General features: G+C 52.7%; 1 protein-coding gene across 1 annotated transcript in view; it reads left to right on the top strand.

Moving 5' to 3' along the window:
- Window positions 1-16136: 16136 nt before the first annotated feature.
- CLIC4 (chloride intracellular channel 4) overlaps window positions 16137-16734 on the top strand; it is a 33149-nt gene continuing 32551 nt past the window's right edge. The window contains exon 1 of the mRNA XM_055799733.1: window positions 16137-16299. Within this exon, the coding sequence (XP_055655708.1) occupies window positions 16228-16299 (72 nt within the window). The 5' untranslated portion in view covers window positions 16137-16227. The remainder of the gene's footprint in view (window positions 16300-16734) is intronic.

Raw genomic sequence — 16734 nt, 5'->3', positions numbered from 1 at the left:
CTCTTGACTTCGTTCCTCAAATGTTAAACCTCCAAATACGTGTGTTTTGGTATAAAAAGTCTCGAGAAAGAGGAGCTTTCAGCAGGGTGTGGAAGCGTCTTTTTGAGTTTCGTTGCAGCTGTGATGTGTGATAACTGATGTTTTAGTGTAGGATCATCTGCTCATAAAACCTGGAATTCTCTGCTTAAAGCCCATTGTTACATGTCACGCAAGTTCCCAGCCAGGCACCCGCAGCGCTGACTGCGCTCAAGTCGCTTCTCAGCCAGAGTCCAGACTTGTAGTAGAGACGGTGGTGCATGGCTTTCCACCCTCCTCCGCTGAGGAGCGACTGGGTTTCCCTCTTGTACAACAACTTTTCTTTCCCCCCTCTCATATTCACAGAACTTGCCAGTGGAATTTTGTTTCTCTTCATCAGATCACAGTCATTGTAATAAGCTACCGGGAAATTAATATATCTCTTTAAGGATAATAAAAAGTTTATTAAATCTGAGAACAATGGTGTGGGTGGTTGTGTGTTGCCGGACTTGATCAACAGTTTGATTTTCGAACTTGACTGCAGCTCTCCTGGAAAACTCCGAAGAGGCCGTAACTGCTGGAGTCCGGCCGGCTGCAGCACGAAGCGGGAAGATGGAGACAGTTCCCACCCATGCCGGGAGGTACGTCTTGTCCCGTCACCGCGCCTCGCAGCTGAGCGATTTCTGTCTCGGAAATCCGAGTCGGCTGCTTAACGCGCGGCAGGCGCGTTGCCCCTTTCCTGCGGGATCACGCTCCTGAATGCACAACGTTCACCCACCGTTCACCTTGTAACCCTGCCTTTGTTCCCATCAAGGTTGCGCTTGAACGAAGCAGTTTGACTTCTGCTTTCTCTTGTTCATGTTTCCTTCTGGGAAAACTGGAGCTTTGCTTAACACCCATCACGCTTCAAAATCTGACGGTCCACTTGAGATAATTTGTGTTTTGCTTCCTTGGTTGCCTAGAGGCAATCAGCATGCAAATCCGTGGGCGAGTTCTTTATCTGCCCGATGCTGTACGTGGATTAAGGCTTGGGAAGATGGCCGGGAATTAATTTAATCGACCTTAAAAATAGTAGAGCAGCCACTTTGCAGCTGGAGGTGATCTGCTGAAGGCTGGTGGTCTTCAATTATTCACCGGGGTTGTATTATTAACGCGTTCGGCGGGGCTGGGTGCAGGGAGCTGGTGCAGGTGGAGCGTTCGGGAGGTAATTGGACGCTGCGCGTGCTGTATAGATTTAACTGCAGAGGGATCCCGCGCAGGGGATCTGTGTGGGTTTTACCTTTAAAGGAAAGCATTTTAGGGTTTTGCCTTAAATTCAAGCTGTGGTTATTGCAGAGCTGTGGCCTTTGGGATATTCCTGAAGAAGCAGAGACAGGAGCTGCTCCCCGCAGCCGCGCTCCTCGCCGGGGCGGGATGCCTGAGGCCGGGACGCCTACGGGAAAGTTACTCTGTGTAGAATCTTTCAGAAAAGGGCACTGGAAGGTGGGCATGAAGCCTTGTTTTTAAGAACGCTGGTGCAGAACTTGAGTTCACGACCCAAAGATTTGGGTATTTCAGTGGGAGAAAAGTCTTATTAAAATGGTAAAATAATCTTTAAGTCGGGGTGGTTCATTACTAAGGGAAAGCTGAATCCTCACGGTGTGAGAAGGAATATGGTGCTGGACTCGCCCTGTTCACGAAAGCATCGGCTCTTGATGCTCCCTAATGAAGAACAGATGCATAGCGTGGTGAAGCAGTAAAATGCTTTTTTCAAAGAAAAATACAGAAAATACACCAAACTCTAGAAAAAACGTCTTAAGCTCTGCATGTGTTGAAGGAAGAGGAGTGCTTTGTGCTGCCTTGAACTTGGAAAGAACAGCAAGGAAGCACAAACAGCAAAATTCCTCAAATGGATTCAGGTCCAGGCGGTGCAGCAGCAGCTGGACTGAGCTTGTCCATAAACCCACCGAAGTAGCACGGGAATTGGTCAGTTGTTCAGCTTTTGAGGAGGCAAATGGCTGTTAAAATCATCGGTCATCGCAAAACAACTGTGAAAAATATTCTCACGGTTTGTTTTAATTACCTTTGACCTAAATACAGCTTGGAAAAGTGATGAGTAAAAATTGGGAGAAAAAAAGAAAAATGTATTTAACAGTTTCAAAACTATGTATGTTAATTATGTGGTAACAGCTTAAAAGTGTACAGGGATGGTGTATCAAGTGTACAAAAATTTGCCTCAAATTTAGAGTCAAGAGACTGTAGTAGCGTAAATCCCCCCCTTACAGGCTGTGTCAATTACCCGCCTTAAGAAAAATGAAACTACAAATGCAAAATAGAACCAAACTGATGAGTTGAAAAGATGCTTCCTGTCTGCTACTTTAAACCAGGATTAAAATCGGTGATTTAAATTAATTCAAGCAGGCTAATAAGAAACATTGGTTCTGCTTCTCCCTTGTGGAGCAAGATGAAGCCGGGAGCTCGCAGCCTCCTGCTAGAACAGAACCTGACGTCTCACGGGTGATGCTGTAGGAGGTTGTGGGCGGCTGTTGGAGGGGAGGGAGCGGGTGCGATGGAGACCACCCAGCCCAGAAGTCTTAATTTCTACCTCTGGACTGACTAGCCAAGCCTGGCCTGGCCTGGCCTTCGGTGGGCCACTTAATTAGATTTTTGTATCTGCACTTCTCATCAGCCAGCAAGCCTGCTGGTATTTCACCCGACTGGGGATGAACCGAAAGCTGTTGCTTAAAGCAGAGCAGACCACAGCCGGTTTGTCCTGGAGCTAAAAGTGCTGCTGGAAAAAAGGGGCTTGTGTTTGGTTGTTGGTTTCCTCCTGTCCGTCCCCCCAGCCCCCCCGCCCAGTCTTTTATGTAAAAACATGAGCTGCCGTGCTTCCTATGAGGTTTGTATAGCTGGGAGGGGGCTGTGCCCCAGCAGCTATTGTGTGGAGCCAGCCCCAGTGTCCCGGGGAGGGTAAAATGCTGCGAAAATGCTTCCTTAGCTGGGAGTGTTGTATTTTATACTGGGATGTGGCCAGCTCCCAGGGCAGGTGAATCAGCGTTTGACGCCCATCTGGCTGGGTGAAACTGGGCTTAGAGGGCAGAGTGACTCACAGCGAGGGCAGCCGCCCTGTGCCATACGCGCCTCTTCCTTCAGCAAGGTTTTGCTTTTGTTTTCTGCCAAGATTGTTTTGGATGACCCCAGGAATCAGCGCTGCAGGGAAGAGCGCACTGGGGTCGGTGCTGGGAGCGCGGCGCTCTGGTGGCTCGGGGAGAGGGTGACTCTGAGCCTTTAGCACAAGGTGTTTTAATCACAAAGTAATTATCTTTGGAGTTTGCATGGAGGCAGATTCCTCCAGAACGGTGGGTTTTCTCATCCAGGATCAATCCCTTGGGAGTTGCCGGGCCACGAGTGGGGTCCTGGGGGAGGCTGCACAGCCTGTCGAGGGACAGGAATCATTTTAACTCCTACATCTGTTTCCCCTGGCGGGGTGGCGCGCTGAGCTGCATGCCGTGCTGAGGAAAACAGCCGAAGGGATGTGGGGGCCGGCTGCGTCCTTCCTGCGGTACAAAGGCAGGATGCTGCCCCTCGGGCCGAGCGCCGCAGGTAGCCATCGCTCACGATATCAGCGGCACCGAGCGTGTGGCATGACCAGCAGTGATGGCGTGGGAGAAGGGAGGTGAGACGGGAGTGAGCAGGAGCTGCGAGGGCTGCGGCACCGGCACCTGACGGCGATATGAGCGTGTGACGCGACCTGTTCAGGGACAGATCTTGCTGTGGCGTTGAGGTGATAAATCCGGGGTGTAGGAGAAGCTCACGGAGAAATGGAGACGGGTGTTGCTGGACGGGTACTCGAGTGCTCAGGTTGCTCCTTCCAGCTGCAGGAGGGGAGTGGGGCTGGTCTGTGCGTGTGAGCCGCGTCTGCTAATCCTGGGCAGGGCTTGGGCGATGCTCCGCAGCCCCAGCCTGGGAAGCTCTGAATCCTTCTGTTTTACTGAAAAGAAAACACGGAAAATGGTTATGTTGGGAAAACAACTTGGCAGGGGGAGAATTGTTCAATTCCTCTGCAAAAGCTTTGTTTTTAACCCAGGGGCAGAGCTGCAGCTTGTGTATATTGTTGTGGCGACGCTGAAATAAATGGAGTTTCAGCTGCCACCGCCAGCTCGGGGATGGTCCCTGGAGAGAAGCTGCAGCTTGTGCGGCCGGACTCCCGAAAGCACGTGCATCACTTATCTGCTTGGCCAGATCTTCCTTTGGGATCTCCCCCCACCCCTGACCCGTGCCGATGCCATGTCCCGCTCGGGGCCGTCCCCAGGAGCACAGACCTTGGGTACCTTCGTGGTGCCCGTGCCCTGACCCAGCACGAGCAGTGGAAGAAGCGAACATCCCTGGGGGTCCAGCCTGTGCTTGGGCTCCCAGCGCTGCCTGGAAGGCTCCGGAAGGGCATTTGCCTGTGGGGAGCAGTGGCTTTTTATAATTTTTCATTCAGGTTTTAAAAATAATTGGCTACATACTTCAAATGAAACCGAAGCCAGAGAGCGGTTGTGAAAAATTTCAATCGCTTTTGTGAATAAACCCCCACATGCTTCCCCCTGCCAGGAAGGGGAAAGTTCCCATTAAAAACTGATCGTCTCCCTGTCAGCTGGATTTTAATTCAGTGAGTGGATTTGACTACTGATGTGAAAAAAAATTGCCTTTGTCACCACGTTGATATTTTTTTAATGAGACAGAAATGGTTTGGCGCCTTTCCAGCTTATTAAAATCTTTGCGAGTCCACATGCACTGGCACAAGGGGACAAGAAGGGAAAATTACATTAAGTGCATGATTGGCAAAACAAAATTGAGCTCCTCCTTATTTATTTATTTTTAATCCATTACAAGCATGTGAATGAATCCTTCTATTATTTATGCGGGAGGATAAAGGGAGCTGTCCTTGCGGCTTCAGGAGGAGGCAGACTCCACTTTCAGCTTCAACTCTTCTTTCCAGACAAGGCAAGGGGACACCTTGCTGTTATCCAGGACAGAGATAAGTGAAGGAAGTTGTGAGAAAAAGGAGTAATTTGTGTGTTTTGTGGGAGAAGAGGGCATTGCCCTGGAGGAGTCCATCTCCACGTGTGCAGGGCTCACGTCAGTGGTCTGTGGGTTCCCCAGGCCACCATGGGGTAAATCTCACCGCTGAAAAAAAGCCCCCTCGAGTCCAATCCCAAGTGCCAGTCCTGAGGGCGATCGGACTCTCTCAGGGGGTGCAGCCTGTGAGTTAAGTCAACCCCTTGGGGCTCTGGGTCGGCTGCTGGGGTTGCTCCAGCCCTCAGCCTGAGCCAAAGGCGCTGCTCTGCAGCTGCAAGGCTTTGCTACATCACTCGCCCAGTGAGGCTGCGTGCCCACAGCACCTTGCCTCAAGGTCAGCCACGTTACCAGCAGCGACTTGGTGCTTCTCCAGCTGCCGTTTCCTTCCTCCCTGCCCTCAGCGCAGCGTTTGGTGCCTTCCACTGCCTGCGTGGAGAAACTGCGGCAAATGTTAATCTAATTTACTGCTTGGTGTCCTTTTCTGGGTGTTTTTCACTGGGGGAGGAGGAGGGAGATGAGGTTGGTGCTGGGCTGGGGATGCTGACTCACTGTGTAAAGCTGGGTGGCTAATGGGATCCCTCCCTCCTGCCTCAGTTTCCCCATCAGTACAGTGGGTTTAGCATTCCCTGGTGGCGTAAGGAAAATTCCTAGTGATAAAATGCTCAGTGATGCTCATGTGATTAACATAACGTTCTGATAACTGGGACTCTTTAGGCAGTTCAAGAGGCAATGCTGCTGCAGTGAGGCTGAGGAGCAATACCCGTGAGTGCCGTGGGGCCGGCGCAGGAATAACCCGGGGCTTCGGGGATGCATTCACTCGTGTAACACTTTTCCTAAAGGTGCCTGGTGCTGGGGTCACTGGTGGGCAGATCCCAAACCTGGATAAAGTTCAGACTGGTGGAGGAAAACAGAGGAGAGGAACGGAGCTTTGCAGTTGCAGGGATAAGAGAAATGCCTCCTGGCTCTGCCATTCACCCCAAAATAAAGCGTGCAGCAAGGGGCCGTGCGTGTGGGACAGGCTGGGGCTGCCAGAGCCGCGGCAGCTCCTAGCCATCGCCATGGTCCTTTGCTGCTCCCCTTGCCCTGCTTGGCCTTGCTTTGGCACCGGCACTGTGCTGGCTCCACTGGGACCTTCCTCACGCTGTTGCGGCGGAGCCGTGGCTCTGAATGCCGCTATTGTGAGCCCCGCGACCGCCCGGCTCTGCTGAGGAAGGGGCCCCAGCTCCCCAACTTTTCGAGTATGCTATAACAATGCTGCAGGTTGAAATTCCCAGGATGAGCCAACAATTCAGCGTCCTGCACCCTCGGAGCCCCAGCACACCCGCCCTGCCGTGCTATCCTGCCCCAAAGGTAAATGTTTGCTCTCCAGGTTATAAAAGGTCCAGGTACCCCCTGTTCTTTCCTGCACCCACGGCAATCCCCACGGTTCTGTTTTGACGTGGAAGCGTTACACGCACCTACTATCAACCACAAACCTTTTGATTTTGGGGGGGGGGGGAAAAGGATCTATCACTGCCCCCAAAGGAAGAAGAAAAAACTGCTTTGAAGTCCCTGTTCGCATCAACCCCATTTGCTTGCAGTAATTTTCCCCCTGGGCTTTAACACTGTGGCTGAGAGATTTTCCAGTGCCGGGGGGGCTCTGAGCTCTGCGACCCCCTGCTGCCTGTGCTGGGCACCAGTTTCCCAGCTGGGTGAGCAGGCGGCCAGATCCTGGCATGGCGCCACGTGGATCTCCTGGATATCAGGGAGGAACCAAGGCGGTGTTTGGATGCAACCAGCAGCGCCGGTTTATCTTGGCCGATTGCAGGTGGAGATTTGCCTGTGGAGCCAAGGTGGCACCAGCCCCTTCTCCAGCTCCTCCCGTGGTGGTCTCTGGGCTGTGTGTTGCCACCATGGCCCGTCGATGTCCCCACGGCAGCCGCCCTCGGCTCCCGGCCCGTGAACACCCTGGAGCTGCTGACATCAAGGATGCAAAAAGCACGGAGCGGAGTTCCCAGCACCAGCTGTGGTGGCCCCCGCGGTGACATGCCACATGTTGGACCTGGGTGATGGGACTGAGGACAGGTGAGATGCCACCACGCTGCTGTGGGGTGGCCTTGCTGCTCAGCTTTCTGTGGTGTGTAGGAGTGGAGATGGAGCTGTGCTAACAGCCGGCAAGGAAATAACCCCTTGGAGCCTTGTCCTCGGTGGGATGGGGATGGGATCTCCTTGGGAGTGCAGAGAGCAGGGGCGTCAGTTGGAAATCAGTGGGTCTGGATGTAACCAAGGCTCACATAGGTTTGCTGCGCTAGAATTAGGGACTTGCCCTGCTGGGCTCTGAAGCCTGAGCAGTTGTGCACATTGAATTTTCCCCCAGATCATGCTCACCGATGCAAAGCAAGGTGTCTTCCGATGTGACAAGTGGATTAGCAGCATACTGCCAAGGCAGATGGTGTGGCACAGAGCGGGCGCAGCGGGGATCTTCCCGTACAAAGCAGGGAGGGTTTGCCACGATGTTCAGGCAGCCCTAAATCCGTCACCCCTGGGGTGAGTCCCCTGAAGCCAGCCCGGTGTGGCTGGATGCGTGGCCCCATCCTCGTGGGAGAAGGAGTGTGCGGAGAGTGGGATTTCCACCTGCTGCCAACAGAGCATTTGGGTTTATTGTCTTGAACTGTACATCCCCACTATTCATGGGCAGCCAGGGTGCCATTTGAATTTAAATAACATCACAGATGTAGCCGTGCTAATTGCTCATTTGCTTATCCAGAGTAACTATTAAACCAGGAAAAGAAACTTGAATCGTAGAAACCTCTTGTGCATCTACTAGAGCCGGCTGTAGGAAAGCAGCCCGTGTCTCGGCCACCTCGGTGGCAATGTTTGCACACTGCCGTGCGCAGCTCTGCTTCGGTCCCGTTGCTCACCTCGCTGCAGTGAGCAGCTGGGGAAGCGGTCCAGATCACCTAGAAATAGTGCGATGCATGGGCGGGACAGATGCAAAGGATTTAAAAGGGGAAAACCTCGGCAGCATTGGTGCTCAGCGAGAAGCTGTGAGGAGCCTGGGTGGGCTCAGGCAGCCCTTGTGCTGAGCTGGGCTGTGGGGAAGAGGGATGGCTCCAGCACTCAGGTATCTGCCCCAGGTTTGTGCCTAAACTTTTGGCTCTAAATGACATTTATCATAACTTGGTAGGAGCTTGAAGAGTGTCTTATAGCAATTGCTATATGGAAAAAACACGGGGCTAAAGAGGTGATTATTAAAATTGCAAAATCAAATACCCGCTGTTCAGAAATACCAGAATTTCAGCCTGAGCAGGCAGAACGTGTGCTGTAACCGGCTCTTGTAATGGGAAGGTTTGGGAAATCCTTGCTCTGGTTCTGCCCCGCAGGATTGTTGTTCTACCCATCTGCAGGGCAAAAGCAGCTTTGACGAGGACCACAGCTGCTTCTGCGAGTTCTGAAGCCATGACTCGGGAAATTTACGTTCATTTCTCCATCCTGCTGTGGGCATATCGGGGCTTTGGGACGGCATTCCTTTGGCACTGCCGCGCTGCCTCAGGCTGCAAGGTTTAAAGAAGGTGGAGGAGTTTCTGTCGCTGTGTTTAGAGATCTGCTAGCACTATACGTACTGCTGCAATACAAATAATTTTATCAAAAAGATTATTTCTAAGTCCTGGTAGAACTGAGAGATCTTGGCTTCTTGTCCTGACTGTGTTTCCTTTTCTTTCTTGAGTCCTTTAAAAAAAATCTGGCTCCTTCCACTGTGACTCAGATAGGATGAAATAAAATCCACATTTATCGTGTCGCTGTCTGAGTCAGATCGGCATTTACACCATTAGTCCGGAGCAGGTTAGCTCCGTGATGGGTGTTTGCTTTGTTCCTTGTGATGAACATAATTAACCTTAGACGTTGACTTTGCCCAAAGAACTGCCTGGAAACCTTGGGAGAATTCGGATGCCTCCGTTGCATGGAGGTGTGTGGCTGAGCTGGGAGAGCAGCATCCTGCAAGGAACTCCTGTTTCTGCTGGAGTAACGTCATGTAACCACGCGGGGACCAAGGCTGGGGGTCCCTGCGACCCCCCATCCCATGCACACTACTGCCCCGGTTCCCACAGGCTTTGGCTGCGATTTACATACCTGGAGCAGCCCTTTGCAGGGCTCCAATAATCCCACTGTCCTTAGGTAATAAAAAGACAATTAAATAGTCACATCAGCATCTTGCTGCCTGCCAGGCCTTGAGGGGCAAACGCACACAGGGAGGCAATCTGGGTTCCTCACCGCTTCTGAGAGCTGCCTAATCTGTAGAGGGATTTAAGTGGCGCTTGCCTGATGTTCAAGGCTTGGTGCTGCAGGAACAGCCCGAGATCGCTGCCTGGGGAAAAGCTGGGGAGCGGTGGCTGCCGAAGTGGCTTTGCACCATGAAAGGCTTTTGTGCCTACGGCAGGAGGGTGTTTGCCCTGGTGCCACGCTCAGTTTTGAGGCTCCTAGCAGGGGGAAGAGGAGCGCACTGAGGTTTTCCTTCCCTGGGGCATGACGCAAATGATGGGGACGCATCTCCACCCGGGCTGGAGCAGGGACCTGACTCCTTCTTGCACCGGGCTGGAGCAGAGACCTGACTCCTTCTTGCACCGGGAACAGGTAAGTGCTTGGGGCAGCGAGGGAGCAGTGGAGAATCCTCCCTCCTGCATGAGGGTCCACCAGTGACCCTATCTCCCATGCTGTGTCCTGGCCACCCACCCCAGGGTTACACCGAGGCCAGCACCAGCTCCTTGCTGTAGCTCCATTTGGACCCTCTTAGGCTCCAGATGAGCAAATGCATCGCTGAGGTCAGCGGGGCTGTGCTGAGAACGGGCCTGGGTCAGTGCTTAGGAGGATGAAAACAGGGCTGGGTGTTGGCACCCAGGAAGGGAAGAGAGACTGAGCCTGGGGACGATGCTCCTCGTCGTGGCTAGAAGTGGAAACAGCCCTGGAATGAGGAGAGATGTAAAACTTTGGATGCTGACCGGTTCCTACCTGCAGTGCTGAATGATCTGCTGCTCTGCAGGTGATCCTGGCGCACATCACTTCACCTCGTCCAGCTGTTCTCCCAGGAGAAGGAATTAATTATTTCGTTTTGATGGCCCCTCTGAAGGTAGCTGACTGTGATCACTGCTGACACACCAGCAACTGCCAGGTCAGTACAAGACACTGCCAGGTTGGGGCAGGGCCTATTCCATTCCAAGTGTGAAAATACAGAAATAGATATCAGACCCTGGGTATGAGTTGGGTCTTGGCATATATCATAGTCAGATGAGCTGGGGTCCTTGCTGGGGCCTCAAATGAGCTGTTTGCTTTGTCCTCTCCCTCCCCTTGCTGGCAGTGTGGGGTAGCACCACGCACCTTCGTCACCTGCACGTGTTTGGCAGCTGCTCGTGAGCAGAAATTACCTCCCCCTTCCCTCCCTCGAGGGTTTCTTCCATGCTGGAAGCTTTGTTGTGGAGCAAAGAACATCGGTAGTATCTTTATTGAGAAGAAAAGATGTAGAGTGTTTGTATTTTTAAAGGCGACAGTCTTGCAATAAATTGGGATGGATTATCAGGTACCTACACTGATAATGTGGTTTTGGATCAAGCAAGCCTGGCGATAAAGAGGTTTTGGTGTTGGTGGGTTTTTTTTCCCTTCTGATGTTAGCCTGCGCCCCAGAGAGAAGATACACTGGCTTGGAGTCATTACTTTAATTGGACTGATCCTCTGCAGATGCCATTTGAGGGCTGATGAAAGATGGGGAAGGAGCTGGTGCTTCCACTCTCTGCTCACACACAATGGAGCACGCAGGACACGAGGCTGCCGGTGCTTCGCATTGGCTTTCGACACCACATCTTCCCCCGGGGTCTTTTACAGAGCTCGCAGACCATTAAAAAGCCACATCAAACAGCATTTCTTCCATTTAAGCTTCGTGACAGAAGCCAGTCCATGGTGTTGAAACCCAGCTGGGAGCTGCTGGGATATAATGGAAAGAGTTCATTAGGGGAGTCCCCAGCTACCAGCAACTTTTCAGGCTTTTCAGATGACAGAAATGCAGCAGGAAGCCTAGGTGGTGGCATTTGCTGTGCTTCGGGTAGTGTGGCTGATTTAACCATTTAATCAACCAAAGCCAGGCAAACTTGGGATTTTTATTTCAAGAGAAGCAGGTTGTGTGGTTTTTAATTTAACCAAATCACATTATCGGCCAAGCTCTTTGGATCACTCGGAGACTAAGCTTCAAGAAAACAGCCAATGACCTTAATTTATTTACTTTCAGGCAACTTCTATACATAAAGGTGGGGAAATACAGATTTTATTTAAGCAGGCACAGGAAACAGTGGGGTTTTGGGTTTTTTCCCAAATAACTTTTCACACTGGAACCGCAATAGATTTTGCATTTTCCTTGAAGGAACTCCAGGTGCCTGGTGCGTGTGTGTCCATGCAGTGCTGCTGTAAGGATGTGTCCCGGGAAGTTTCCCAGCACCCAGACTCGGCTTCCAGCTCCCTTCACGCTTAGCAAAGGCTCACACTGTGCCTCTTGGTCCTTTCCAGGTCCCTTTCTACAAAAGAGTGAAGCTGCAATCTTTGTTTCCTGATGCTCATGGTAGAGAAAAGGCTGATATCTGAATTTTGAAAGTAGGGCAGTGAGAAATACACAGAGAGGCGACGAGAGGCATGGCAACAGCCTCGCGCTGAAAGAGGAGAGTCAGGCATTCAATTACTTGAGTTGTATGTGTGGTCCTGAGAGCCAACTTTCCTTTTCCCCTTCTTGGATATCACCTCCAAATGCGGGGAGACGGCAAGCAGTTTAACTTTCCCAGTGTTTCAGCGACACTAAAGGAAGCGAGGTGAAAACTCTGCCTGTGTCAGCGTTCCCATAAACTTGCCCCCACCGTGCCTTAATGTAGGGGACCTAAGGCAGCCCAGGGAAACCTGCAGACAATGCCTGCTTTGTCTACCTCCCTTCTCCTCGGGCGCTGTGAGATGCTGAGTCCAAACATTTAACCACAAAATGCATTAATTACCATCCAGCTCCCTGGGGTAAGGACCATATGCCAGTAACCAGAAAAAAAAGCACGCTATTGCATGGAAAGTACATCGATTGTTAAATGACTCCAAGTTGCAATTACTGCTGCTAAAAGTTCTTGATTAACATTTCCTAGAAACATTTAGTCCTCCAACCTCTGCGCTTGGAGCAGTGTTAACTTGGACCGTGCCAAAGAGGAGCAACCCAGAAATTGTGGGATGAAGTCAACTTCCCACATAATGATACGGGATATGTCCTCTGCTCCTGTAATTCTGCCTCAACACACAGCAGCGAGCTGTTTTTCCCCAGTATTTTTCCCCAGTGTCAGATGTTATCTCGGTCCGGCTCCACGCAGCGCTGCTCATCCTCTGCCGCTCGCTTCAGCGCCTTGTGGGACCAGCTCCGTGAGCCTGCAGTTAATGCTGAAGTTTGGCATCCGCCCCGGATGAAAATGAGCTATCGAGGGACAGCTGGCTGGGAGTTACAGCAAACCGCGAACAGTCTGACACAAGCAGAAGTTTGATTTCCCCCGCACTCCCTCTAAATCTGGTGGGCTAACACTCTCCGCTCCAAAACCAAACACCGCTCAACACAGGGGTAATAAAATATGAGCGAGCGGTAACAAAATAGTCCATCCTAGGTGGCACGTGATGGATGGAGCCCCAAATCCCGCTTGGTGCCTGGGTGGAAGGCTTAAGGAAATCGGAGCGTAGGGAGTTACTCTGCTAAAGGGGCACCATTGCAGCAGAGCATCTGGGACACGTGGGCTCTGGGCCTGCGGTCACTGCTCTTCTGCTTCCAGTCTCCAGGGAAGGATTTTGCAGCATCCCAGCCTGCAGGCAAACCCAGGAACCCGAATTAGCACTGGAATGAGAATGCTGGTATTTTTAAACCAGGGCGTGTTGTTTCTGCCTTTCTTTTAATAGGTGTCTGTGGGCAGGTTCTTCTCACAGCTTCGTTCCCCCATTGCTTTAAAAAAGCTGTAATGAACCCGGCTGTCAGGCCAGGCTCTTGCTTCCAGCCACAGCTGGCACTGGATGGCCCAGTGCGCTGCCTTCTGCCTTCCAAACCTTCCTCAGCACGCTTTCTTCTCAAAGCAGTTTCGTTATGCTTAAAAACTGGGATGTTCATGCAGCATGCGGTCCCACTGAGCCGCAACATGACCTGCATGCTGAGCTCCTCCTGTGCCTGAAAAACTCCCCTTAGAAATAAAAAGCCATTTTTGAATCCTGGGGTCAGTGTGGCAGCAAATTCCATCAGCTGAACATGCACAGCAAGGGCCGGGGCAGGAGAGCGCTTGCTTTGATATCTTTAACATCTGATGCCTCCAGTTTCAAAAGCACTTGGAAAGTTTGAGATGGAAAATTGCTGCATAAAGGCCAAAAGTGCTAGTGAAGTGAAACAATAATATGCTGTTTTGCTGCTTTGCCAAATGGAAATAAGCCTCCTCAATACAGCATAAAATAATATAGAGGGAGCGACCTACTGATCTAAGCATAGGTGGGGGGGCCAGGATCACTTTGTTCTGACTCCCTGACTCGGTGCAAATTTAGCTTTTAATAAGTCACTTAACTTCTCTGACTCATTCCTCAAAGCTGTAAGAGGTGGGTAATACTCATTTCCCTACAGATTGTTAGGAGGACTGGTTATTTATTTTGTAAAGCTTGGACAAATTAACTCCAAGTATTATAAAAAAAAAAAAACACAACCACCACCATCTTCCAGAATAACATAAGCAGCAATTACAGAACTAGGAAAGAATCAAGAGCTTTCAACATTCAAAACCACTGTTCTGAGCATCGTTAGAGAAAGAGGTTTCACTTGAATAGGGAGGATGAGGGGTTTGGTAGGTGGCAGCTGGAAACCAGGAAAATGCCATCTAAAAGTAGAATAACTGAAAAGATATTAAGCAACAGACAAGGCTGGTGCAGCTGTGGATATAAATGAAATAAAGTAGCTATTAGCTGCTCTGCAAGATAACAGCATGTGAAGACTTTTGTGAGAGAAGAAATTCAGTGGCAGCAAGGAGAAAACGTCCCTGGCAGCTCCTTTGTATGGCTAGTAAAACACCAAAAAGCACAGAGGGCTTCAAATTTGTTGCTCTACACCTACCTTTAGCAGCACCGTGGGAGAGCGATTTCTTTGTACTGAAAACATTGCCTTTTCAAAAGTAGGTGGGTCTTTGCTTTGGGGAGGCTTTTAAAGTATTTCAAGTTTTACGAAACCCTGTGATTTGGAAGCTTTTGGCAGAGGATGGTGAAGCACAGAGGGGAAGGCTCGGTCCTCGGCTGAGAGGGGACTGCCTGGCTCAGCATTCCCTGTCCTGGCACTGCTCAGCCCCAGTTCATAGGACTTGGCTCTTGCCTTTCCCAGCAGACATGGAACAAGCAGCAGAGGGGAACAACTTTCCCCCGCCAGCATGCTGCGATGGCCATGCAGGAAAAGCGCCTCGTTACCAGTTCCTGAATCTACTGGGGACATTTGGCCCAAATGGTGCAAACTTCTCACTCCGCCGTCCGGAAAACTGAATGTAACACCCCAAGACTGATGCTTGTGGAAGGTCTCTGTGACAATCCCATTTTAGGGAAATATTTTTCCCTCCGCTCTATCCCACCCACTTTCCGACGACGACGGTGTCCTTTGTGGTACAGGCTGCAATTAATTTAAGGGCAATTACTCAGAGAGGTTCCTGGTCAGGGCTGGACTCCAGGCTTCTGCCTTGCTCCGGACTCGGTTTGGTTACAGTGACACACCGATTTCCAGTTTAGACAGTCCCACCCCATGAATCAGCGAGATTCCTTGGACTCTGTAAAACAAACAGAAACGAATCTTCCAGCGGCTCCCAGGGAGTCTGCCGAGCTGAGGGCTGTACAGAAGCTGTAGGAATGGGAATGAAAAGGACTTTGTTACATCGGTTGCCCAGCCCCATCAGCACCGGGAGAGGGGCTGACAGCAGTTTTTCCTGCTCTAAATGAACAATTCAAGGGCATTCAAAGATGAAATTTGCTTAAAGACATCCGGTTATGCAGAACTGAGGGTAGTAAAATGCCTGGAGAGATATGAGGTGAATACTCTGTCGGTAACCATTTCATCCGGAGCCATTTCTGGCTGCATGGAGGCATTTGGGTACAAATTACAGGGCGGTTGGTTCCAGCGCCAGGTCACAGACAGCATTAAAGCGGCGCAGGCGGAGAGCTGTGTCTCCAAGTCCTTCAGTGCCACCCCAGGGTATCCCACAGCCCCAGCGCATCCTACCCTGGGAACAGCTCAGCCGAGACGTTCAGGTGCAGCTCAGCTCAGACTATTAAAAATAAAAAGAGTCTGAGCTCCCAAAAAAAGGAAGGACTGGGGGGGAGGGCAGCTGCTGCCGGAGGATAAAAGCCACTCTGTTCACAACGGCTTGGACGTGAAGGCGCATGGGGAAAATGTGATCGCAGGCTGTGGTGCTATTTTGGTGAAAAGACTGGAAAAAGGGCAAAACCGTTTCATTTCCTTCCGATGTTTTGCCCAATTCTCCTTGCGCATTTTTCTGTCCGGCTCCTCAGTCGCTGACCTTAATAGCGAGGGAGAAACTAGGCTGGAAACACTCCTCCCTGCCTCTTGAAATAGATTTATTTTCCCCCCCTCAGTCAGGATTGACGGTATTTCTGGCCGGGCTGGCGCAGAAGCCGGCGCTGTGGCCGTGAGGGGAAAGTTTCTGCTCTGGCCGCCGTTCCCCTCAGGCAAGGCGGGCTGCAGGCCCCGCGGCCGAGGCGATGGCGGCCGAGGTGGGCGGGGGGGGGGGGTGGGGGGAAGCGACCCCCGGGCCCCCTCCCTGGGCCTGGCAGCGCCCACAGGCCTGTGGTCTCCACCGGGGCCGGGCCCCCAGCAGGCCGCTCCCAGACGGTGGGTGATCGGGCCCCTCGCCCCGGGGGGGTCCCGGCGGCGTGACATCACCCCCCCCCCCCCTCACCGCCTCACACACACCCCGCCGTCCCGCCATGGCAACGGCGGCCCCTCAGCGCCGGCCCCGCCCCCCGGTCCTGCCCCGCCCCTCAGCGCGGGTCCCGGCGGGCGCCTGGGCCGCTGGGGCGGGGCGGGCCGCAGTCGCGCGCAGGGCGGGTGAGGCGAGCGGAGCGGCGTCGCCGTCCCGGCTGGCGAGGCGAAAGGCGGGCGGAGGCTGAAGCATGGCGTTGTCCGTGCCGGTCAACGGGCTGAAGGAAGGTGATAAGGAACCGGTTATTGAGCTGTTTGTGAAGGTAAGGCGGGAGGGTCCCGGCCGCTCCCGTCCCGTCTGGGCGCCGCTCCCCTCAGCGCCCGCGCTCCGACCGTTGCCCCCTCCCCCCCCCCCCCCCCCCCCCCCCCCTCCTCCCCTCACCGCTTTCCCGCCCGCGGGGGCTCCATGTTCCCTCAGCGATCGGCTGCCGCCCTGAGGGGAGCCCCGCGCCGCCGGGGGGCTGCGGGGCAGGGGGGGGGAACGGCACGGAATCCGTGCCGTTCCCCCCCCCGCCCCGCAGCCCCCCGGCGGCGCGGGGCTCCTCTCAGGGCGGTGCGAGCCCGGCTGGCGGCGACGCCCCGGCGGAGCGGGGCTACCGCGCACAAAAGGGCCCTTCGGCGGGGCGGGGAGGGCCGAGATAAGGCGAACGGCAGAGAAGTCCCTTCTGGAAAGTGGCCCCGCGTTTGCTGGAAAATTC

The sequence above is a fragment of the Falco peregrinus genome, chromosome 3, assembly GCF_023634155.1.
Source record: "Falco peregrinus isolate bFalPer1 chromosome 3, bFalPer1.pri, whole genome shotgun sequence".
Taxonomy (NCBI): Eukaryota; Metazoa; Chordata; class Aves; order Falconiformes; family Falconidae; genus Falco; species Falco peregrinus.
This window is presented reverse-complemented; position numbering and strand designations above follow the sequence as displayed.